This window comes from Netta rufina, assembly GCF_964035555.1.
Source record: "Netta rufina genome assembly, chromosome: 2".
NCBI classification, from domain to species: Eukaryota; Metazoa; Chordata; class Aves; order Anseriformes; family Anatidae; genus Netta; species Netta rufina.
In genome coordinates, this window is record NC_140124.1 from 86,584,145 (window position 1) to 86,609,173 (window position 25,029).

At 41.3% G+C, this 25,029-nt stretch overlaps 1 protein-coding gene across 6 annotated transcripts in view; it reads right to left on the reverse strand.

Annotated features, from left to right (window-relative positions):
- Window positions 1-25,029, reverse strand: part of GRB10 (growth factor receptor bound protein 10) — a 149,848-nt gene that overhangs the window by 66,290 nt on the left and 58,529 nt on the right. For all 6 annotated transcript variants that reach the window (XM_084282541.1, XM_084282536.1, XM_084282539.1 and 3 more), the window contains one exon: window positions 21,764-21,857. In XM_084282541.1, the coding sequence (XP_084138667.1) occupies window positions 21,764-21,857 (94 nt within the window). The remainder of the gene's footprint in view (window positions 1-21,763; window positions 21,858-25,029) is intronic.

Genomic DNA, 25,029 nt, shown 5'->3' on the forward strand with positions numbered 1-25,029 from the left:
CTCCAATTCCGTGCAACCTCTTCCTTCAGCATTAAGAACTACATACAAGGGATAGCTTTGTACACAGAACAAAAGAAAATAAAAATAATAAAACAACAACAACAACAAAAACACTTGCAAACCCTATGCGTTCATGCTGTTCTCCAGGTACACTATCGGACCCAAATCCAAAAATATCAAAAGACTGCCTTTATTGAACATTAGGAGCCCAGAGATTTTTTGTTTGTTTAAGTGAAGACACAACCCCAACTTTGTCTCCCACAGACATCACCAAATTCTGAGTGATTTAGTCTGGATTAAAAACAACAACTATGAACCCCCAAATTTGAGAACTCTGCACACCCTACAAGTCCCCTCATGGGACTCTGAACTGAAGAGTCCTTTACTTTCTAACATCAATCATCTTCAGTGAAATCCTCTACTTCGTACCGTAACTATGGTTGCTGGCTTACAAAATGTCACTTCAGTGTATATGCAGCTTCCAAAATGCTAAATAGACCGTGCCATGGAAAGAAGAGCAAGAAGCAGAGATGCTGTTCTGTAAAAGAGCATGAAATTGAGATAGGCATCCATGATCCTTAAGCTCACTGAAATGTTGCGCAGAGAAGTCAACAGGGAACTTGTAATTACTCCAGTGTTCTGCAGGTAGTTTTTAAATCCCACATGCATCTATTCCAATTTCTGCCAACAAGGTTGCAAAGGCTAACATAAAATGTATGTATGTTAATTACAGGTGGTGGAGAGAATTCACTTTATAAACACCTTCTTACTAAAAGGTTTCTGGTTAGACTTCGGTAACATTCTTAAAACACGCCTTATAAATCCCTTGAAATAGAAGACAAACTAAATTGAACAAAATTAATGTTGCTAGGTAACAGCTATAGGAATAAGCTACATATGAAAGGTGTTAGTCAAAATCAAAGCGTTAATGAGTAACAGGAGCAACTGGTTATAGGTGTCCTACAGCAGGAAATAATGCAACTGTACCCTCAGACTAGTCTTGATCATATAAATCAAGTTTCAGGAATTCTGATGGAAGAAAACAGTAGGGTTAAAAAACGAAAAATTCAGCTCTTGCCCAATTCACACACCTAACAACTTGACATCATAAAGATGACAAAAGCTAGGTATTTTGGGGGGAGAGGATGAGGATAAAGCGGATTTGTCTGTCTGTTTAATTTCAGAGACAAACTAAGGTAAAGCATATCTCCGTTAACATTTTAATGGTTTTACCCTTTGATGAGACTGCAATTATTCACAGCCTTCAGAAGTGCCTCTCAGCATTCAAGTTCCCATTTCTAACACAGGAACCGTGAAGTCAGGCTGGCCCTTTCTTGCAATGCATTTACACTCATCGTTTGGACAGAAGACAGCTCACAGTGGGTAACCCACCTCCACCTTTGGGCCCTTCCTCAGTTCTAAGGCACACATGCTGAAGCACCGATGATATTGCAATGAGAGAGGGGGACTTAAGGAAACCTAAGAAAACCTAAGGAAAACATCTAAAACATCTAGAATGATCGTGCATATACATATGGGCTTTATTATAAGAGGTAAGATAAAATACGTATGTATGGTCGGTCCCTTTACACACCCCAACATCCCAGTTAGGAAACAAAAAGTTGGGATTCAATCTTCCCAATATGTGTTTTCTGTGAACTAATTTTGCAGCTTTAAAAAACAAACAAACAAACAAACAAAAAAAACACATTTGAAACAAAACCCAAATACTACACCAGTTGATCCACTGTTACTGCACAGAGTGCAGGAATGGCCAAATGCTGGTCAGCGAATGCACCTCACACCCTGGTTTTAGCACTCGTTGATGGCAGAGCTCCTGTTAACAGCAACTGCCAGCCTTTCAAATGGCTCTGCACAGCCAGTGTTTGCAGAAGCAATGTTGTATAGTAAATAGTGAGCAAACAGGTCACTTAAAGCAGTCTGAGGTTAAGTAGACCTCTGGGAAATTGTCATTCCTGGGATGGTTACAAAATCTAGCTAGATGATTAATTTTCAAGAAACTGGTAACATCTGCAATTTTCTTCTATGAATATTAGGTTCAGTGGTCACCCTGTCCCATTTTATCATATCACCCAATTTTAAAATATGAGTTCAAGAAAAAGACTAAGAAAGATCTTAAAAGGAAAATGTGTGTTTGGTTGGGTTTGTAAAGACAGGAAAAAAATAAACACACCTCCTCCATCGGTTACACAGAGGACAGAAAATAATACCAACAAGAGAAGATACCCTTGCTAGCACCTCACAGGACAGAGTGGGGTACTCACTCTTTCTAAGGCCAAACTTGGAGCCGGAGGAGATCAGTCCTAAGGAAACCCTACAGGAGCATAGAGTGGTTGCATCAAGGAAAACCCTGATATACCATGGGGTCAGCAGACCCCAAAGGAGAAACAGAGGCAAATGTAAAGCTTGTCATAATCATGCAAGTAATAGTCAGGCACTCAGCCATACTGCGGCCTTTTCCTTACACTGAAGGGGGGAAATGAAAGGAGAGTGGGTGGCAGAGCAAGCGACTGAGTGCACAAGAGACAGACAGACCAACCAGCCAGCCCAGGGATCCTCTATTCATATCTCATCATCCTGGTAAGGTTAATTGGATGCCTCAATCTTTGTGTATCATCTCCGTAGCAGAATCAGGAAGGAAAGCTGTGGTGTTACGTTCCCAAATCACGACTGCAGGAAGGCTGTCATTCATCCTCCCAGAAAATACGGCTGCGTAATGCCTGGCATGCCCAACAGGACAGCAGAGCTGCTGCTAGCCTGTGTAGACCACACAAAAATGAACAGAAAATCTACTTCAGCTTTCCAGAGAAAGGGGAAAACTGTGTTAACCTACTGACCCGTTAAGGCACTTCCAGTCAAAACTCAGGAAGCGCAACATCGGATGGCAAGGGATTGATGAATTGAAATACTGTCTGCTGGCCACATGGTAAACACTTGGCAGACTGCATCTTATATTAGAAAGTCATATTTACGGGTGAGTGACTTTAAGAGGATATCCTGTATCAGCACGAGCTGCTATTTGACACAGCAAAGGTCAGGTTTACTTGAATCTTTATTAATACTGCATATTTTTATACTGAGTAAACCAAAGAAGTATCTTAAAAATACTGTGTTTTCCTTATGCTTGCATGAATGAAAATTACTGGGTTTTAAAGTTTATTCTACCATCTCCCCATATATACATTTCTATTCAAGATGCTTTTCTAAAGTTTTACTCAGACATCTTTTTCTTATCTTATGTGTCAGAGGACAAGAAAAAAAAACTAAAGAGAGTACAAATCAAATATGCACAAATAAATAACACCCCAGCAGTCAAGTCAGAGTTCAAAAAGGAGTTAAGAATTCAGACGGTTGAGAAGAACTACCACATGTCTTGCAAGTTTAAGCTATTAAAGGCAAGTTAAAAATGCAGTCAAAGCATCTATTGCTTTCCTTTAGGGAATGTGCACTCTCTCCCTGATTAAACATCGTAATGCCCTGCCGAATAATCCCGGCTGAAGGCTCCTTACAACCCAATATAAACACTCCTGCCGGGATTAGTTACTCCCGCCCTGCCAAGAAAGCCTGAGCTTCACCCCCAGCTCCAGGAAACGGAGCCCATAACCTCGTAAGGTGCTGCGTGGCCACGGCCAAAGCCCAAAATACCCTGCCTGCTGCTGAACCAGTGCCTGGGACTGCAGGCCGGGCTCGCCGCGGGACGAAGGCCGCGCGTCCCGTCCCGCCTGACAGTCGGCATGCCTGGCCCTGCCAGCCTGCGGGGAGTCTCTCTGTTCGTTTTAAGGCCATTTTGTGGCAATTCGAGCAAAGGGGCTGTGGATAAACCCAGGGATCCCATCAGCGCATCCCTTCACGCCGCGATGGATCCTGAGAGCCGATGCTGAAATGTCGTCGTTATTAAATTAGGCGCGCACCTCCGCACTTGGCAGCCGGGCTAACCCAACCTTTAGTTGTAGTGACTTTAAACCACGAATTTTTAAAATTTCCTTTGAACGGCTTTATTGCTGGCTTAGAGAGCACGCTGAAGAGGATGTAATGCAAGTTCCAGAAGCTGCACACAGCAATTAATGAATCAGCTATTCCTCTGGGTTAATTAAAGATTGCCTTGTCAGAACATAATAGTTACCTAGCTGTGACCCATGTACTTACAAAGCCAACAGGAATACGTCATATTTCTAGGTACTTCTAGTCAGAGTTTAGTTAACAGAACTGAAGTCATGAAGAAGTACAATTCTTTAACAGCGGGGTAATTTGGGGTTCTTTTACCAGCTGCTTTAATAGTTTAGTATTAGCTCCAACTGTAATTTCAGTAAATTATCTACAAGAGACTGAGCTGCAGGAGAGTCATTCGCAATTTCAACATCAAAAAAGCCTCCCAAGAGCCCCTAATTTCTGACTTTTGAAACTCGTAACTGCAATAACAGCGAGCAAGCTTCGCTACGTTAACATCATTTTACAGATGAAGAAGGCTGCTGACAGATGTTCTCTTATTTCCACAGCAGCACCTGATCCAAGCTTTTCTTACATTTCTTTGTCCTTCAAGGGGAAAGAACATTTTGGGGTATGCATCCGATTTCTTCTGCACACGGGTACTTTGTCCTTAAGTCAGCTGCCTATTTTAGGCTCTCCTTCCATGCAAGCCTATCTCGGGAGTCAGCAAATCAAGCAGCCCTTCTGGGTGCAGAACAAGGAGCTCTCCTCTGGTTCTGCCAGCAGAGGAAACCAAGTGACGAGGGTGGATAATTTAAGAATTACGACCGTAATATAGCGCGGACCTCTTTTGCTGTGTTAGAAGGGAACACCACAGCCCTGCTGCACGGATTCGCAGATGGCATAGCATATTGCTGAAATCGCATCCCAAATGGCTGCCTGGAGCCACTGCTGCCTGCGCCCGCGCTCCACACCACGACGTGGGAGCCGTGCTTGGAAACGGGCAGCAACTTTCGGGAACCGGCATCTCCAAATGGCACTCCTCTCCCCTGCGACTATGCTGATCCCAAGAGCTCCCATTGACCGATTTCTTTTTTTAAAATATGAACAGAGGCTAAAACTGGGTCAACAAAAGCAAGGAAATGCACCAAAAACAGTAATGACAAACAAAAAACAGAGAAGCCAGGATGACACAGAGCAGAACTGTAAAAAAGCTCCCTCAAGAGTCCAGCACTTCCCCTACTCGTGTCATGCTACTTGACCCAACGTTACTGTTCTGATATTCAATTGACATTGAAATCAATATTCAATTGATTTCACCAAGTGATAAGACAAGGGGAAACAGCCTCAGGTTGCACCAGGGGTGGCTTAGGTTGGATATTAGGAGAAATTTCTTTACTGAAAGGGTCGTGTAGCACTGGAATAGGCTGCCTAGGGAAGTGGCTGAGTCACTATCCCTGGTGGTCTTCAAGAAACGCATAGATTTAGAACTTAGGTTTAGTGGTGGACTTCAGTACTAGGTCAAAGGTTGGACTAGATGATCCTAGAGGTCTTTTCCAACCTGAATAGATTCTATGATATTAGTTACTCACAGTCAACCACCCAAGACCAGCCATGATGCAAAAGAAAAATTAATTTACCATTCAGATCTTCAATGAAGAGCAAGCACATCAGCCTAAATATATCTAGGCCCAAGAAAAATACAAGTTATTTATGTTTCTTCTAGACTCACCAAATTAAGTTGCCTTTATAAATCAGCTACTCAAAATAGGTTCCTCTACCATTTAACATCCTGCAGGCAAGCTGCACTATTTAAAGTAAGTTAGGATCAGATTCACCTAAAAGTGAAAGCCACAGGCGTGCTATGCAGAAGACTCATCATAGCTCTACAAGAGTCAAAACCAACTTGCCAGTTATGCCCATTTTCCTCATGAGACCCACACGCTTGGTTTTACAAGGTGTGTTCATTCCTGATTTGGGTAATCAGGACACTCCAGGATTTTGAAGACCCAGACTGCTGCTCTTCTTCGGCTTGTTCGGTTTCCAGGTTGTGGATAGAGACCCTGGAGCTCCCACCTAGACATGCCCCTTTGTACGCTTACCAAGCAACTCTGGTGACAGAACAGCAGACATGCATTTTCTCCTGACTGTACAATGTTAGCAAACCATCGCTTCTCACAAGGCATTCTCCTTTTCTTCCACTCTGCTGGCAACCAAACTCTTGAAGCCCTGCAGCAGATGTGGCTGTGATGGACACCCAGGACCCCAGGCACATCAACATTGGCAGGAGGTTAGAGAACCTGCTCACCTCACTCTTTTTCATGTCTGAAATACAGCCGAGAAAAGCAGCAAAGACTGGTTTCTCCGCCAAAAGCACGCCCACAAATCTACAGACCTAAACCTAGAAAGACTGAGACCTGGAAAGAGGCCATGCATGAACAGGACAGAACTTAAAGCAGGCCAAAAGCATAGCTGTACAGCTGTAAAGTCTTGGCACTCTAAAGAACTTAATTTGATGGCTTTTTAACAGCAACAGTAAGTTCAATTCAGCTGTTGTGGTAGCAATACCCTAGCAATGTTACTGCTTCAGACATCTTACTGAAGAAGCATGCAGTCAATGCTGATAGCTTGGCCTTGGAGGGTGACCTGTATTGGACTTTAATATATTCCAGATTTGCTTTCTGATGTGTATTTTTTTGTATCCAGTCTCTAAAACTCATCATGATCTGCTGAAGAATATTTACGGTTATTCTTGAGGGTACAAGCTATCTAACTACACAACTCGCTGTGTTCACCATCCACTTGTCTTTCATTTGCAAACCTCGTAGGTTAGAAACCCTTCATCTGCAGTGCTTCAGATTTCAGGAGGACTGTGAATATTTTAGTATGCTTGAGTTCTCCAGGATTTTTCAAACACTTAGGGACAAACCACAAAAAGAATAATTCAGGTTTTTGTTGTTGCTGTTGAATGATAGAAAGTTCATAACTGAATGGCAAAGACAAAAAAAAAAAAAAAAGTAGTCCTTTTTGGTTTTTATATACAAATATACAAGCTTAAAAAAATTTACAACTGCTCCTATGCTTGCAAGCAACATATACCTGTTAGAAGCATTAAAAGGACGGATAGCCAGTTTAAAATATGTTCTTGTGCAGTTACGAATCCACTCAGACAGTGGTGCTATAACATACCATAACATAATAGTGCGTTGCTTCTAACCTCACGTTATACATGTCGCAAACTGCCCACAATCTTGATTTGGACAGAAACACTCAAATGTTGTTACTGCAATCCTAACACCATTAATGAAATTACGTACTAATTGCTTTGGTCAGTAGCACCTTATATACTTTAATTACTTAAGCAGCTGCTTGCTGTTAAGAACTACAAATTTAGCTATATCTTTCGTCCTATATTTCAGTTTACTTATGTTTGTTTTGCCCCACTTTAAATCTGTTGTGGGTGTGGGTTTTTTGATTTATTTTTTTTTTTTTAGCTGAAAATATCATTACCTTGACAGAATCTTGTCCTTTTTAATAGGCACAAAGAAACTTAAATAAATTAACAAATTCAGATTGATCTTCCCCTTGAAGCTTCTTGGCTTTAGGAAAAGTGCTGCAACCTTCTGAATCCTCAATGCAAGAACGTCAGCTGCTTTGAAATTATGCATTTCTAAAGTATCCTCGCATGACACAGCTTGCCATCCTGAAGTGCTGTCATGAGCCACTTGCAGCACAGTGTTTACATAAAGGCAGGAATAAATACTCTAGCGCTTATCACAGGCAGATAAGTTCAAAGACAGTGATGACTGAAGTTTATTGTTACAATGCTGCACTGTGGTGAAAAATTTTACTGCACAACTGACATCAAATTACAACTCTTTTTTTTTTTCTCCTGTAGATTTCTCTTATTTTATTAAATTATGAAATTTGACTTTCGATATTTCTATAATTTTTCCCCTTTTTGTTATGTGAGCTTTAAAAATGCCCCAACTTACTATGTCTGTTTTATAGGTGATACAAGGAATTACAGTTACAGAAACATGCCATTCTCGTTCATTTTGGGTCAGTCTCAACACCACAAGATTTTTCAAAGCTACAGACACCATAAATAATGCAACAGTGCATTATCATCTTCTGCTCCTCTTTGCATAATTAAAAATAATTTTATTTGGAACAACAACGTTTCCACTGATGTCCTACAATCTTTTATTAGATCCTTAAGGAACCTGCAGACCATCTAACTACTAAAAGAAACAAACAAGCAAGGAGGTTTGCTTATTTGACAAATACACAACTTAAAGCACAATTTGCAGCACCTGAACTGTTACAGCAGAATATACAGTGATCGGAAAGTACTTTAAAGTTTTAAGAGCAAAAAATAAATGAAGTTTGTTTCTGTTTTCTGATGTGCTTATACAACTATACATTCTTAACTGTGATCGTAAGATGGACAAAACTCCATCATGTGTTTTGAGAACAGAAAAGACGTACTAAAACGTACTAAAGTGCTTCTGTGCCACATAAAACGCTAGAATTAGCTTCAAAACCTTCTCCATCCCCAAGTGCTCCAGAGCTGTCACTCCACCTGAGCTTCCTTTACAGTTTCTGTGAGCTCATTTTGGAAGTTACCTTGTGTGAGCAGAAGAGCAACACCTCCTTTTGTACTTGATTCAAATAAAATTCAGATTCTTACCCTCTTACTCTTTCTTCACAGGAGGCACCTTGTCAATGAGACCCACTTACTTGCCTGCTCTTTTCAACCCCATTAACTACTATAATGCCCACTCCTCCAATAACAACCCCAATTTTGCCCCCATCAACTAGCCCCTCTGTTGGCCCTCCAAAACAGAGTCTGTGCTAGATGACTTTGCCTTCCCACGTGCTCTCAATAAAGCACATACTGAAATAACCTAGATGCATGCACAAGGCACATCAAATGTTTTGAATGATGTTTTCTGGGCAGGCATTCATTAACGTGCAAAAAGCACTTGTGGCGGTTGTACCGGGTCAGTGAATAAAATGCGTTACGCTGAACAGCAGCATTTTTCCAGGACGGTTTCATCTATATACAAGGGCTTATCGCAAGTATAAAATACTGTAAATAGATCACAAGGCTACACTGATAATACTATATCCATAAAAGTTTTTGAAATAGATTAACCCCTCTTTGTGTGGCACAAACATCAGAAGGACTGATTTCAGGCTGGAGTTGAGACATGTGCAATAGTCAAAGTTACCCTCTTGAATTCACTGCCCTCGCTCAGTATTGGTCTCTACGTTTGCTTGAAATTCAAAGAAAGATTGCTTATGACCAAATTCATTGGAAATGAATTCGCAATTCCACTGTTTTTCTTGTTAAATTATCTGTATTCCAGTGTAAATGTCTAAGAATGCTTTTACCGCGGCATTTCATTTCACTTGTCAAATCAGAATAAACTTCCTTCGGAGAAAGTGTTCCTTTGCTATTACAAGTACATTAGGAAGTGTGCCAGCACAGCTGTACCACCAGACCTCTGGGAGACACCAGGCCCTGGGGAATGCAAATGGTCTGAGAACAGCCTACTTGAAAGGACATCTTTTTTAAGGGCAAAGTCATCAGCGCCGCGATCACAGAGTGCTCCTGCTCAAACACCCTCGCTGCAAGAAAGGAGGCTTTCACTCAAGCACTGTCTTGAACAAATTTCTCCACAACAGTCTCAATTTGCCTTAGAGCCAACAATCTGCCAGATTCATCTCTAGACTTGCTCTTCGCTGAGAGATCTCTCTGTTCTGTGTTTCACCAGCCTAACGCAGCAGGAGACGTGTATCCTGGCCCAAAGAGCTGTACACTATGGCCATACAGAGAGAGGGTTGAGAGGCTTTTTGTTTTGCTTTGTTTGGCTGTTTTTTTAAACATAAGGTTTACAGAGATACACAATGGTGGAAAGATATTACCACAAATATAAATACTGTATTAGTAGACATCTTGGCTCCTGCAGTAATGAAAATGAATTATATCTCATTCAATAGTTACACTCCAGCTAAACACTAAAACCATCTTAGAGAAACTCCATGGCTTTTCACCATGCTTTATGCCTCAAGTGGTTTTCCCTTATCTCCTAATCCCACATTTAATGCCAATTTTTTATTTCTGTAAATGTTCCAAGGTCAACTTGCAAGGCTGTTCACAATTCCCAACTTTGATTTCACACACACACACAGAGGGAACTTCAAGTACCCTTTTCAGCTTAATTCACTGGTCACGTCCCTACAGTGAGTTCAGAATTAGGTACCTTCAATCCTTCTTAAATAACACATCTACAGCACTTAAAAGCTGCATTATCTTTTACCACTTCTAGATCATATACTGCATACCAACAAGTCCCTCTACAGGAAAGCTACCCATCATGTCAAAGTAACTGTCTACATTTTCCTCTATATCTTAGGATACAATCTCATGTATGAGCATGTGTTAATTTTTTCTTCCTGGACCCTTACCTTATTCATTACAGAAACAAGATAATGCACTGGGAATGAGGCAACTTGCTTCCTTCCTCACCAGAGAGTGAAGCCCCATCCACTACGCCATTAAGGACAAGAAGAAACTGCCTCTGTATTTGCCCGCAGACTTTTACATCACACTTCATATGATATCCAAGCCTCAAAACAAAATCACTGATCTTTGAAATAGCCTTTGAGGTGCCGAGGTTTTCCACAGAAGGGTATATATTACTAAGAAAAGTTACAGTGGAAACACTTCAGTCTTGATTACATATCTCCAGGCCTGGCTCCCCACTTAATACCATGAACAAAACAGGACTTCATCTGTGAAAACAGCATGCACCCCACAAAGCAGATCTCAACCACATACTTGACACGAGTTTTGCAATAGCAATATCCTCATTTTGCTGATGGGGAAAACTTGGGTAGACAACCAGCAGTGATTTGTTTCATCCCATGTAAGAAGTAATTTGTTGAACAAGCACTAACTCCTTGCCCAGCTCTGCACATGCCCAGTGGCCAACCCCAGCAAGTATTTCATAATTCATAATGCCTGCTAGGGGGGATAGTGCGAGTGGAGAGCCCATCGATGCTTCATTGAGCTCAGGTGAAGAAATGGACGCTGAGCAATGTCCTGCAATGATTCCTGTGGTCCAATTTCATTAAAACCTCAGGTCAGGTCCAATTATTCTGAACAGCTTATAGCTGCCTGAGGTATAGATTACTAGCAACACATGCAAATTAGTTCTGCTGCAGCCATAATTAATTGCTATAGTAGGCAATCTAGCTAGTTTGCATATGAGCATAAGAATCTCTCTACCACCCTGCAGTGCAGACTTGGGAGGCTTGTTACTGCATGCAACTTCCAAGAGGACTGACAAAGAAATCTTCACCCCACATAGACCCCAATGTTTGATAAAGTAAGGAGCCGTTTTGAGGTCACTTGTTGCTTTCAAACTGCCCTTTTCCAATGAGGACTTGTGGTGGACACATACAAGTACACTGTATAGATGTAGGTCTTACAAGAAGAACCAGCATGCTGCCGTCATCAGAAACTGTGCCATTTTATGCTAAGCCTGACTTCAGTCATCAACTTTGAATCTTTTTTAAAAAAACTCAGAAAATCATTTTGATATTTAAATAAACAACAGCTTTGCCATTAAGAAAGACTACTTTCACCCAACAACAAAAAACCAGGTATTTTTAGTGACATCCATTTCCTTGAGTAGATCGCAGTATATACTCCTCTTGACATGACCGAGTTGAGCTACACTTGCTGATACAGACCATGAACACATTCCAGTGAAACTTGTTTGACTCAATACGTTCCTATGCTGGAAAAATCTTGAAATCTGCAGTCCTAGCTTCCCAGTCATCTGGCAGAACCAGTGACTTTTATAAACAGATTAGGAAAGGCATTTTTAAGAAAGGTGCTGTTTAAAGCTTTAACTTGAATTGGGCATTTTCCTCTCAATTATGTGTTCCATCTTTACCTGATGATGTGATTTGCCCTGCTATGCACAAAAGGATACTAAAATCTTAAAACTCATTCTATTATTGTCCAGACTATTTAACCTAAATTTGCCATAGTTGTACCAGCCAACTTTTAAAACCCATTTGATTTTTAAGTACCGTGCTAACTTTTGTTTAGCATTCAGAATTTCTCCTCTAATTTAGACCTGCAAACAAGTGAAAAGGAAGTCCAGCAAGTTGTTGAATCATAAGGAATGCTAAAGCCACAAAACTTTTGCCAAGAGAACTGCCGCATCTCAGATACGCCCCATTTCACACTTGAGAACAAGTCTTACCTCTATCTCATTCTGTTTCTTACCCCAGGAAATGCTACAGATTTAAACAGCGCTTGGTTTTATTTATTTCTTTTAAAGGGAGCAAAGTTAAATTTCTGTATTCATTTGTAAGACGATAAAAGCTTTGTGTAGAGGATGAAACTAAAAGGTAAATTAGCACATTTTGTTCCACCTGAGGCATTGGAAAGAAGAGACAGAAACCAAATGTTAGGACACTTTATCATCAGGACAAACAATGGAAGGAAATAAAGAGCTGCACTGCCTGTTCTCCACCCTCTCACCACTTTGATAGAGACCAAAAATATAACCTTAAAGGTCAGGGAAAATAAAAACCTAAAAATTGAATGCACGTCTCCCAGAATTGTTTGCAGACAAGAGGGCTGCATTGTGTCAGCGATTAGAAATTATCTGCCATCACAAGTGAGATCAAAGGTACGTGGCTGATCAGAGACAGAACACAAATCAGTTCAGTATGCTTTAAATGGGGGTAGGAGTAACTCAGGTCTTTATCTGAAGTTAAATGGATTGTATTCTGGGAAAAAATGATGTCTAGTCCCAAAATTGCTAAGTGTACTGGTGAACTAAGGCTGTTAAAAGGTTTCTTGCCAAGCTCTAGTCTAGTCGGTTTCAAGAATTCAGGGAGTAGTTTCTGGCACAACAACTTATTCTACTTTGCCACACCGCTGTTATGATGTTCTTAAAAATAACTTTCATAGGACTGGGTATTTGGGGCAGGGGGAGGGCTGTTTTCCCGTTGCCTTATGATAGCACAGAAACACTGTGCTCTCAATACCAATTTCCTGATTTCACCAAAGCAGACAGAAATTTACAAAAAAATACTTCCCTCTTTGGTCACAGGAATTTCAAACATCACATGTAATGCAGATAAATTGCAATCAAATTCCCATTTACTTAGAGCTGATGCGCTTAACAGTTGAAATAAGCGGAATATCTTTATTTCAGACTTGAACACAACAGTCATGAAATCAGATTAGCATCTAAGAGCTTTTCACATAATCAAGTATTGAACAACAGTTCTTTCTCCATTAAAGCTGACCTTGCATTGTGACATAGCACTTTTATTTCAAAATCAGAGGTACTTATGCTTTACTATATATATATTTAAACACTATATCATAACAGACAGCAGAACTACAGTGACAAAGATTGTTTCCATCCTTAAATATACCCTCCCTCTTTACATGTCAAATCACCTTTGCAATTTAGGATTTGATTTTGGTTAAAGTGTCAGAATTTGAAGTCAATATTATGATGCTAGAAAGACACTTTACTGAACAACTGCCTTTGTTATGGCATGATTAAAAAGTAGGCTACATAATAAATCAACCTTCCTAGCTGGAAAGCTCATTATACTGAGACAATTTAAGTGTCCACAGACATGTTTTGACATTTGGCTATGACACCTTCACTGAAAGGTTCAAAAAGTTCTTACATAAAGCAAAATACACTTAAAACACACAGCCCTAACAGGGAAAACTAACCAGAACCCAAGGTCGTGCAGGAAGATGGGAGAATAGCACAGACAAGAATTCAGCTCAGCCATGCTAATTCATCCGGAATCTATCACAAGAGCAGCCTTTTCACTGGTAGTATTGCTTTCCATCCTTCCATTCCCCTTAGCATCTTGACAGTACAAATTTAGTCAGATTACAAAAGAAAACAAATAAAACATAACTAAAGGCAATAAAATTATTCCAGAAAACATATGAGCTCATCTCAAGGTTTTACAGTTAACTTACAGTGATTAAATTAGAAGAGGACATTTCAGATCACTCAGCTCAATTATGGACCATTAACTCAAATTGAACAAATAAGCCACCTAGGAAGTAGAGGACAACCTGAGACCACAAGTCTCCCCCTACCTGTTGGACAGTAAATAAATCAGCATGTAAGACAATAAAAAAATATTGAAATCTATTGTACTCAGCTGCTTTACTAATTTGCTTACAGAAAGGATGGGGATGATGTAAGTTGCTGCATGAATAGATTTACACAGGAGAGAGCACACACTAGGATTTGGAGCTCATTTACTCACATAGAATAAATAAATAAATAAAAGCAAATTTAAGAAAAAATGAGGTAAGAGCATAAGAAATGAGCTGAGCCAGGTACCTGGGAGAAGCACCTCACCATAAGTAGACTGTGAGATCCTGGTTTCCATCTAGCATCTAGGTTTCCCCAAGCACACCATTTCCATCAGAAGCACAGGACTCTGGAGATCACACGCTACATACGGGTACTGGCTTCCTGTCCATCACTGAGGTGGACTGCTGGTTTCTAAGGCTCATGCTTTAATGACCCACAAGAACAAATCCTTGGTCAATATTCAACGCTGACAATAAAGCATCTCAATTTAACCTTGCTCAGGTTTGACTATCAGCCTACACTGGGGCAAAAGCGATTTCTTAAGACAAGATGGAAGGAAGAGTTCCTGTCAGTCATCACTGCTTGGGAGCCTGAAGAGGGAAACGAGAAGCCCGAACAAAGAGTCCTCTCCAGGAAGGACTTCCCAATTGCTTTTCTCAGGGCACCTCACAGCTTATGCAAGGTGCTGTGTAGTTGTTCTCCTGCTAACCCGAGTGCACAGCGAGGCCTACAGGAAGACAAGCCAGCAGCCAGCCACCGTAACACTACTGGAGGAGCAGCATGGGCACAGGAACCATCCGTGAGGGTGACGGCACCACTCGCTGCTCTCAGCTGATGTACCTCACGGGAAATGTGCTGACAGCAAACAAGTGCCTTACTTGAACATTTGCCTTCTGCAGACAGAAGAGGCCGGCACACCCATGCACTTAGCGGTGCCCCAAGCCCTCCCTGACCACCCCCCAAAAACAGGCAGTCATCAGTCCTGCAATAGCTGCAGCACACAAGGAAATTTCTCCACAAGATGCCCCAGAGTGCACCCCCCCACACACAAAAAGAGCATGTCCATGTACCATCCCTTGTGTTACTTAGCTGTAACCTGGCTGAGGGATGCAAAATTATGACTGCTCTGGCAGGTGGCCTTAGCTCCACTTCAGTGGTAGCAGGAAATGCACATCCCTTAATTAAGGACAAAAGAGAATGAAAAAGGAAATTTTATTTTAGAGGGAGACGCTATTAAACAAATTACAGCATTTGCAGTGATCTTAGTCATCACTAGCATACTTTAGGCTTGTACAAGTGTCAAGCTAACATGTTCTCAAATACATCCACACAAGGGGTAAGGGAAGTAAGCACCCTCTCACACTGAGAAACATCTAGACAGGAGCACCAGAATCACAGTATCCAGATGCCAAATTTACATCCTCCCCTCCCAAAGCCTCAGGCAGGAATTGAGCAAGAGTAACAAGAAATGAGCTTCTAATCACTCCTAAGTTCACACCTTGTGAATCCCCCCCAGGGATAACTGGAGACAGAAATCTTGAAAGAGAAAGTGTAGGAACACCATCCCTCTATCTTCAGGATGAAAAAAACACCTTCTCAGCCATAAAATCCATGCAGCTTCATTCCCCTAGGGCCTGGGATAGTGTCATGGATTATCTGAGGTAAGGAACGCAACTCCTCAGCCTCAGCCCAGCTCCACCTGCTCCCCCAGTGCAACCACTACAAGCCTAGAGACTCCCTCTCCTCCAACATGTCAAGAATTTAATTGCAAATGTAGTAATAACTTTATAATTTTTCATAAATCATAATAGAAAATAGGCTTAAAGCTTATGAATTTACCTTGATGGTCATGTAAATAGAAAACATAGAACCATGATAAATTATAAAACATGTTTAAAATCCTATGTCTGCCAACTGTGAGATTTGAGGTTGGTTTTTTTTTTCGGTTTTTGTTTGTTTTTAAAAACACTCTCATCAGGTGGCTTCAGGGAATACTCTCAATTTTAAATATATCCAAAACAAAAGATTTGCAAACTTGATATTAAAACTCTTCCAGGTTAATGTGAAGTCTTTCTCCCTTCTTTTACAGCTAAGAAAGCAACAGTTAATCCCTAGTTAATGAAACATAAAAGAAAATCCATCAGTCATCTGAAAGTACGTTTCTATGAACATGCAAGCATTTTAAACTGTACTTGGCCTGTTTCTTCTCATTTCACTGATTTCACTCAATCATCATTAGCAGCTCTTGTATATACAGAGTTTTCCTGCTGTACTCAATCAGCTGGTCAAATTTGTCTTTCTGTAACTTCAGAGTTCTGCGTCAAGCTATCTGTACTAAAAAACAACCTCCTTTGTCTTCTTTTCATCTTTTCCATTTTTTTCAGAGTTCTGTCAGCCCAAGGGTTTGGGAACTAATATAATTAGGAAAGTTAAACTTCTCCACAGCTATTCTGGGCGCCCTCCTAGAAACTGTGCTAACAAGATTCATCACAAAATACAATAGAAGCCTTCTCTAAAATAAGACAAAGGTACTGTAATGAGCTAGGCAGGAAGTGCGGGCTCAGTTCTGTGTGTAATGGTAGTTAGTGTAAATCTTTTTGGCAGTAATGGTGTTTTTTTCTAAGGCTGGACAATGACGAAAACATTTATACAATACATGAGAATTCATGAATGTCTGGCAGCTTTCGGTATTGTCTTTGCAATACAAACAAAACTATCTGTATTTCATTCTACATTTTCCATTCAGTACCAGCTGGATTCTGCAAAAACATGGGTTAGTCCTGATACACCAAATAACTGATTCATCCCACTGGGATCCCATGACTGAAGCATACCAGAGGTAGCACCAGTGGTTACTAAACACATTCTTTAGTTAAAAAGCTAACAACAAAACTGCCTCAACCTCACGTGCCTATCATCAGGCAGATGCAAAAGGCAAGACATTTAAAGCAAGTAACAATAGTACTGCTGGAGAAAAAGGGCTACAGAATGTTATTTCCCTGGGTTAAACCTTAGTCATTGTACTACCTCATTTAAGCCCATACTCACTCAAAATTTCTTGTGCATTCACATAGCCTTGTATTTTCTGGACCCAAGCAGTGTGCTACAAAGGCACATCCCACCATCAGACTTCTATCACCTCCGTAGAAGTTACCTCTCAGTTCCAAGCCAGCGAGGGAGAGGAGAGCATCTGCCTCAAGAGCAGACAGCACTGCTCAGTGGGAACAAATGGTCTGTACAGGCATAACACCAAGGAAGCCTAAAGCCAACTGATCTACAACCACAGCATCTTCACCATCTCACTGTAGGCAAGATTTCCTACCAGGACCAGCCAAAAAAGACCAAAGGATGAGCTGGCTGTTGACAAAGGACTGCTGTTGGCTATAACAACTCATCTCACTGTTTTCTTTCTGCTGCTGAAGCCATCTGGCTGTGGAGCCAGAGGTACAGCAGTGTTCAGCTCAGCTCCCTCTGGGAACTCCTGGAACAAAAAGCATCGAGCCCAACAATAGCTGAGACAGCTACTGAAAGCACGAATGCAGATATAAAAGGGAGATGAATCTTTCATTACAGACCCACAACAAAACACATTTGTACAGACACCAACAATCATCTCTACAAGTAAACACATAAAGAAAGTGCCAGAACTGCATGTCGAATACTTCCATTAAAAGTTAAGGTGACAGAATGCATCTTATTTATGCCTGACTTCCAAAGTTTGAATAAGTAGCTACACTACCTCTAAAAAGCATGTCAAGTATTAATAAAAAGTACTGCCCATAAGCTGGGACTGAAGTTGGCATTATTTACTGCTTGTTAGAGAAACAAATGAGAATGAGCTCAAGGAAGAAAAGCCCAGAAGCACAGAGCGAGAAGAGAAATGGCAGCAGCACAGCCTGCAGGTTAAGCCCCCATGAAGTCTGAGAATAAATAAATCCAGTTGCTTATCTAGTTTTCTGTAGCATGCTGTATTTTGCTATCATATTTCATACAGCAAGGCTACTCCTAGGTAGCGTAGGGAAATCGGTGAAGCAACCTTATCTTGCTAACAAGACACATTGAAGATCAACTCCTGTGGTACCCCACAGTGGTGCACTCAACCAAGGGGAGCGGAGGCTGAACTATAGAGGTGCTTAGGCAGAGAGGAGAACCGGCAGCACCCCTTGGGTGTGCAGGGGCAGAAGAAATGAGTGCTGGAGCTGATCGCCTCTAATAAAGACCTCAAAGCAGTATCTCAGTGTGAATGCAAGCATTTGGACTGAAATCATCATTACAGTCCCCAGATCATTGCCCTCCCTATTGGACAGCATACAAATGCTGCAAGGAACCCCGCCACTGTAAAATACAAAACATTTGTGAGTACTGCACATTTTACAGAACTGATACGTGGCTGACTAGGCTTCATCTCCACACTCCTGCTGGGGGAAGAAAAAAAAAAATAACACCAAACACACAAGAGCTGCGCCTCTAAGCATGCTTTTACTTCCTCTTTCTCATTGTGTTTTGAAAGATGGTAAATAATTGCTTTGATCATTTCCTCACCTCTTTCCCTAATTCTTTAGGATGTGCCCCATAGTTTAGACATGTTTCGTCTCCATGCTCTAGGCTTTACTACAGCATCTGGAGTGACTGCTCAAGAAGTACTTGACTTGCTGTCTATTAACTGCCAAAATCCTGGCTTTTGTACTTTGTGGTAGACAAACAGGACTTTCAATAGGTAGCTGAAGCACACCTGCTTCTTTACTTCACTGAGTATTAGCACTGTTCTACCGGATGAAGTTTTCTTTCTTTTCCCTTGCATTTCATTTATGAAGTAGATTTGGAGAATATAGGTAAGAAATCCTAGTTCCTGTTCTTCTCAGGTTTAGTACTTTTATGAAACTTATCCAGCTGGCAAAATGACTTGTAAGTGAATACTAAATAATGGCTTATATATATATAAATACTTATTGTTAACGTGTGTTATTAGCATATCTACACAAAAGCAGTTATTAACCTATTCATAGGAAAAAATACTATTCCATCTGCACTCAACGTCTCCTACATTTGTTTTATATGAAACCTGCATATTTTAAGACTCCTTGCTTTACAAGTAGTATTCTCTGCTCCCAAATCATTACAAGATATTCTTTTAAAATAAAAAGCTGAATAGTTATACAGCAACTGCTTGTGTAAAAGAGTGATTCAGCAGGAAACGTGTACTTGAAATACCCTTCTCAAGAAAGAGCTTATTCACATGGGGACAGTTGGCAGGGATATCTCAGTCTCCACTTGCATGCTCTTTTTCCAGTTTGTGTTGAAGAGATTGAGATACCTCAAAGGAAGCTAATCACCATTTTTGCAGGCCGTGGAAAGCAGGGTCTGGTTCAGAATTGTAAGTGCTTGTACCAAAGTTTTCCGAGAGAAAAGCAAAGAGCTGTAGGTTAATGTTCAACAGAAACTGGCAAATCTGCTGTGCTCACTGAGCAAGGTGGTCAGGTATGAATTGGAAGTGTATACACACAAAAAAAAAACACACACACAAAAAAACATAACAAGTATGGTTGCTCAAAGTTCAGCTGCAGTAGTTCAGACACAACACACCAAAGGGAAAAAGGCTGGGGGGGGGGGGGGGGGGGGGCAGGAGTACTTAACACATCAGATATTTTAGTCAGTTGTAAACATTCCAGAATTTCTGCTGAAGTTAAATATGCATTAAACCTGCTTTGTTGCAGGCCTATTGGCTTTCCTTAAAACTGTTGCGAAATGCAGGAATAAAAGCTTTAGATCCGCTAGTCAGTATAAGCTGAGCTCAGCAAGTAATATTGTATATAACTGGAAGCAAAACTGGCCACAGTCTGTTGCAAATATCTTTATCATCAGCGTAATCCACATGTACCATAAAGCATAGATAAACTTATCAAAATGCTGCAAGTTACTTTTGGATACAGCTTTACTCTTCGGTTTTTCATCTAAACCAGCGTCAGCAACGTTTTAACAGAAATTAACGGATAACACAATTTATTGTAGGAATTAAAAAAACAACAACAACAACAAAAAAAACAAACTGCCACAGAACATAAAACCCCACTTTAATAATCTAGTCTAATATCGCTGCATTGGAACTAGTTCACACCATGTCACAAATCCCTCTGAAGTTCTTCACGTTACATTTTCCTATGTACTATTCATTAATGGGTTACTGGACTATGGGGCAGCTGTTAAAATAGCTGTACTCCCAAGTTATTGGACGAGAACATGTATTTCATAGACTGTAAAACAAGGTAGAAGCTTGTACTTGGACTGAACAAACAAATGGGACATGCCATAACATTACACTTCCATTTTCAAAAAGATATTGAAAGAATAGCTATCATTGCTGTAAAAAACTTTGTTTCCCTTCAGCACTGGGAAAAGATGAAGCGCTACAGCCAAACGCAGCATTAGAGGCCACCACTGGACGTGCAGATTTCTTTTCTTAGCCTGTGCCACTTACATAACAGCATTTTATAGTCACAGGGGCAGGGAAGATTAAAAATGTACTAGATACCTACTTCAGCAATAAAATCAGTAAGATTTGAGAAATACTGGATTTGATTGCTGTCAGTCGGCTAACAAAAATATCAACACAGCCTGTGGCTGCAAAGGTGAACTCTACTTCAGAAACTACAGGGAAAAACATTGATTGAGTCCTACTGTAGAAACAGGCCTTTAACTGACAATACCCCTACAAAAAGCATTCTCTGTAAAGATACCTGCTTTGAAAATTAGTTTGGACCATTTTGCCTAGACACATCCGCCGCCTCAATGTAGCTGAGGCAGAGCCACACACCAGGTGACCCCATATGGATTCTTTCAGTGCTGTAACATTGCTAGGGGAGAAGAAGGACTTGAAAATGAAGTATTGACCTGTTAGGTAGATGTTAGGCTGCAAAGTTACCACTCAGCCATCAAAATGCAATACTCCCTATCTTTTCAATATCTATTCAGACTGCATAAGCAGCAGCCACAACTACTGTCACTTCATCCAATGAACTTAAACCACAGCGAATGTGTTCCCTGATGAATGGGGGACATTCAAAGAAAGCTTCAGGAGTCACCCATGTAAATCTGCCCCAGCATTTGCACATCTCAAGGCATCAGCTTTACAACATCTAGTTCAAGACTGCCTTGCCCCTGCATGAGGTGATTTCCATCATGCAAAGCAAGTAAACATTCTTTTGTTGCAGAAGTGAAGAGTTGAGCCAGAGCCCTGAACCATTTTTACACCTGGTTAAAGTTTTTAAAGTGTAATGTTAACATTGCAAATGTTGAACTAAATTTCAGGACTCCACTCTTCCTCCCCTAAAAAGAGGAGGATATTCCTTCTGCCCAGGCTGACAGTCCTAATTTGGGCTACAAGACTTCAGGTTCACCACAGGTTCTTAGCCATCTTCATCCACAGCTCACAGGATAGTTGTGACAAAAAAAAAACAAAAACAACAAAAAAAAAACACCAAACAACTACATCTTCAGCTCTCCTACTCCAACAATCCAGAACTTTTGGTCTAGTAATTTTTTTTAACAAGGACAAACTGCAACATGGAGGAAAAACTACCTCTGCATCCACAGCACTCTGGCTTTCCCCCAAGGAGACTGGATTTGTACCCACTGTTTCTTACCTTGGTGATTTAGGGAGATGCGATTAGATGGTTCTTGGAAACCTGGTTCCACCAGATCCCGCCGACCATGAGCAGAAGTCTGATCTACATTGTCCTGAGAAGAGAAGAGCAGAAAAATCTCGTCAAAAACAGGCACTCTGTACTCCCTGTAAGCTACGTTGTGCAGAACCAAAAACATTGACAGGAGAAAAATCTCTGCCATACCTCTAAAAGGAGAAACCAATGTTGGAGAATGGGAAGGAAAAAAATAAGATTTGTGCGTATCGGGGGACACTAGACTGCCACATTAATACAGGCAGCGTGAATCCAGAATAAATGACTATGTTGCTGGCTGATCTGGATGGATATCAATTTTACGTTTCAAACTGGGAAATAGTAATATAAATGCATTTCCTAGTTCAACAAAAGTTTCTTCTTGAATCAAATTATGTGGAAGCTTGGGGCTTTGTTTTCTTTAATTCCAAGGCTGTGGCTTAGGGGTTTGTAACTAATTAACTGGACTGAAACGGATTCAGTAGTGAACTACCAAACCTCAAGAGGAACCAGAAGTTCAGTTTATCTAAACATCCATGGTTCTGGATGCCAACCTGAATTTTTTTCATACTAGAACTCTCACAAGATCAGGTTTCAAGAAGTTTTAACACACACTGAATTTGGCTAAGTCTAAAATACCATGGTTTCTCACAGATCTTGCCAGAAGAGAAGGCTAGGAGAAAGCAAGAAAACTGAAATATAAACAAAAAAAAAAAAGTAAATAAGAAAAGCAAGATAAGTCACACCAAGTTTCAGAAATATGAATATGAGAAGGAAATTTAGAGCTAGTACACAAGCTTACAAAGTTGGTATACCTCTGCATATACCAATTAAGGGCAGGTATGGACAAACAGAAGCAAGCACATGAAGTTGGCTGCATAACAGACTATGCTACAGTGATATACATGACTTCATACACTTTCCTACTGTTCCCAAAGTGTGAAATAAATACATGAATAGCATGTAAATACATAATAGCATGTCTGTCAAAGCAAAGGAACCACCTTCACGGCAAATGACAATTATGGCAGACCAATGATGTGGACTCAGCAAACAGGACTTCAACTACGTGCAACTGTGAGTGAAGCACAACTTTACCAGCTTACGGAATATAAGCTAATGCTTAAAATCGTACCAGTTCAGGAGCCCCCAGGCACTCCTAAGACAAGAACTGCCAATGGTGGCATGACTAAGAGAGGTTTTTACAAATAAATATATCATAGAACAGCTTGGATAGGAAGCAACCTAACAGACCACCCAGTTTCAACCCTTTGCCATGGGCAGGGACATCTCCCACCAGACCCAAAGCCCCATCCAGCCTGGCCTTGAGCACCTCCAGGGATGGGGCATTCACAGCTTCTCTGGGCAAACTGTGCCAGTGCCTCACCACCCTCAGAGTAAAGAACTTTTACCTTGTATTTAATCTAAATCTACCTTCTTTTAGTTTAAATCCATTACTCCTTGTCACATCTTTATATGCCTGAGCAAAAAGTTGTTCTGTATCTTTTTTATAAGCCCCCTTTAAGTACTGAAAAGCTGCAATAAGGTTACTCTTTATCCTTCTCTTCTCCAGGCTGAACATCCCCAGCTCTCAGCTTTTCTTCGCATGAGAGGTGCTCCAGCCCTCTGATCATCCACATGGCCCTCCTCTGGACCCACTCTAACAGCCCCACATCTTTCTTGTGCTGGGAGCCCCAGACCTATATGCAGCAGTCCAGTTGGGGCCTCACAAGGGCAGAGGAGAAGGGGACAACCACCTCACCCGCCCTGCTGGCCATCCTTCTGTTGATGTAGCCCAGGACACAGTTGGCCTTTTGGGCTGCAAGCACTCACTGCTGGCTCATGTCGAGCTTTTTGTCCACCAGAACCCCCAAGTCCTTCTCTGCAGGGCTGCTCCCAATGAGCTCTTCTCCCCATCTGTGCTCATGTCTGGAATTGCCCCAACACAGGCGCAGAAGTTTGCTCTTGGACTTGCTGAACCTCCTTAGGTTCACATGGGCCCACATTTCCAGCTTGTCCAGGTAATAATATGATAAGATACACATATTTGTCTACCTATGCCAGATACAATGGAGACCACTAAGCCTTCTGACTCTGTGTTGGCTACCTCCTCCCTTCAGTGCTCCCTTTCACACCTCTCATTTTCTCTGGGCTACCACACAGTCAGCACTGACCTGGACCAGAATATCTCAATTTTAAGTTTCAGACAAAAAAGCTGGGACTTACATTATGACACAGTAACTGCAGGAAGCAGAAATCACATACCAAAGGAGCCTGTACCCCCAGAAGTTTAAAGTAATACTTTCAAAGGCTACAAGGTCAATAGTGGGGAAGAAAAACTTATCTAGGAAAAGTTTCAGTCAAAACTCAAAGCTGAAGCTGACTGCTCCTCAGGTATTTCACACCTGGTACAAAGGCTGAGAGCTGGACATCCCAGGCACTAAGAATAAAGAAGAACATCCTCTCAACACAGTTTTTCTTCGTGCACTTTCCCTGTGAAACTCAACATCTCAAATGTTTTTCAGGTCATTAAAACCCCGCAGATGTTGACGCAGTTGAGCACCCTTGGTTCCCCCTCCCACAAACAAGCAAAGATTTCTAATGCACAGATGCAGTTGTGTTTTGTCCCATGGCTAAGAAGAGCAACAGGTCAACCCAAGGGAAGTAAAGGTTGAACAAGAAAAGCAGTTGTAAGCTATCTGTTGCACACCTGATGTGTTTACAGCTGTCCCAACACATCAAAGTCCCTACGGGAAGGGGAAGTTCCTACTGTAATGGAGGCGAGATGTGGCTGAGATGCATCTCTGGGGTTTCTCACAGCACCACACACGAACTGTTAACTGGTAAGACCTTATTTCAGATATGAAGACCTACAGCTGGATGCAAACCTACAACTCTTCAGTTAAAACAGATTTTTAACTAGCAATTGCCAATAAGTCACACGAATAGGATACACCCTCTCCGGTGTAACCTTAGAGCTGCACCACAAGAAGTGAGAAGCACAGGCCTTATTCACAACGCTCAAGCCAGCGTCACCATATCCTGCAGCAACCTTTCCAGAGGCAGCAGTTCCAGTTGCTAAACCTGGGATGCGACGCCCCTGCCTGTCTGAGGAGGTGCAAAGCCCTGCTCATGTCTGCAGAGCCTGCCTGCAACTCAAGCCAAGCATGGAGCAAAAGGTTTCCTCGGGGCGCTAAGGGCCAGCACAGCCACGTTGCTAAAGTACAGTGGCC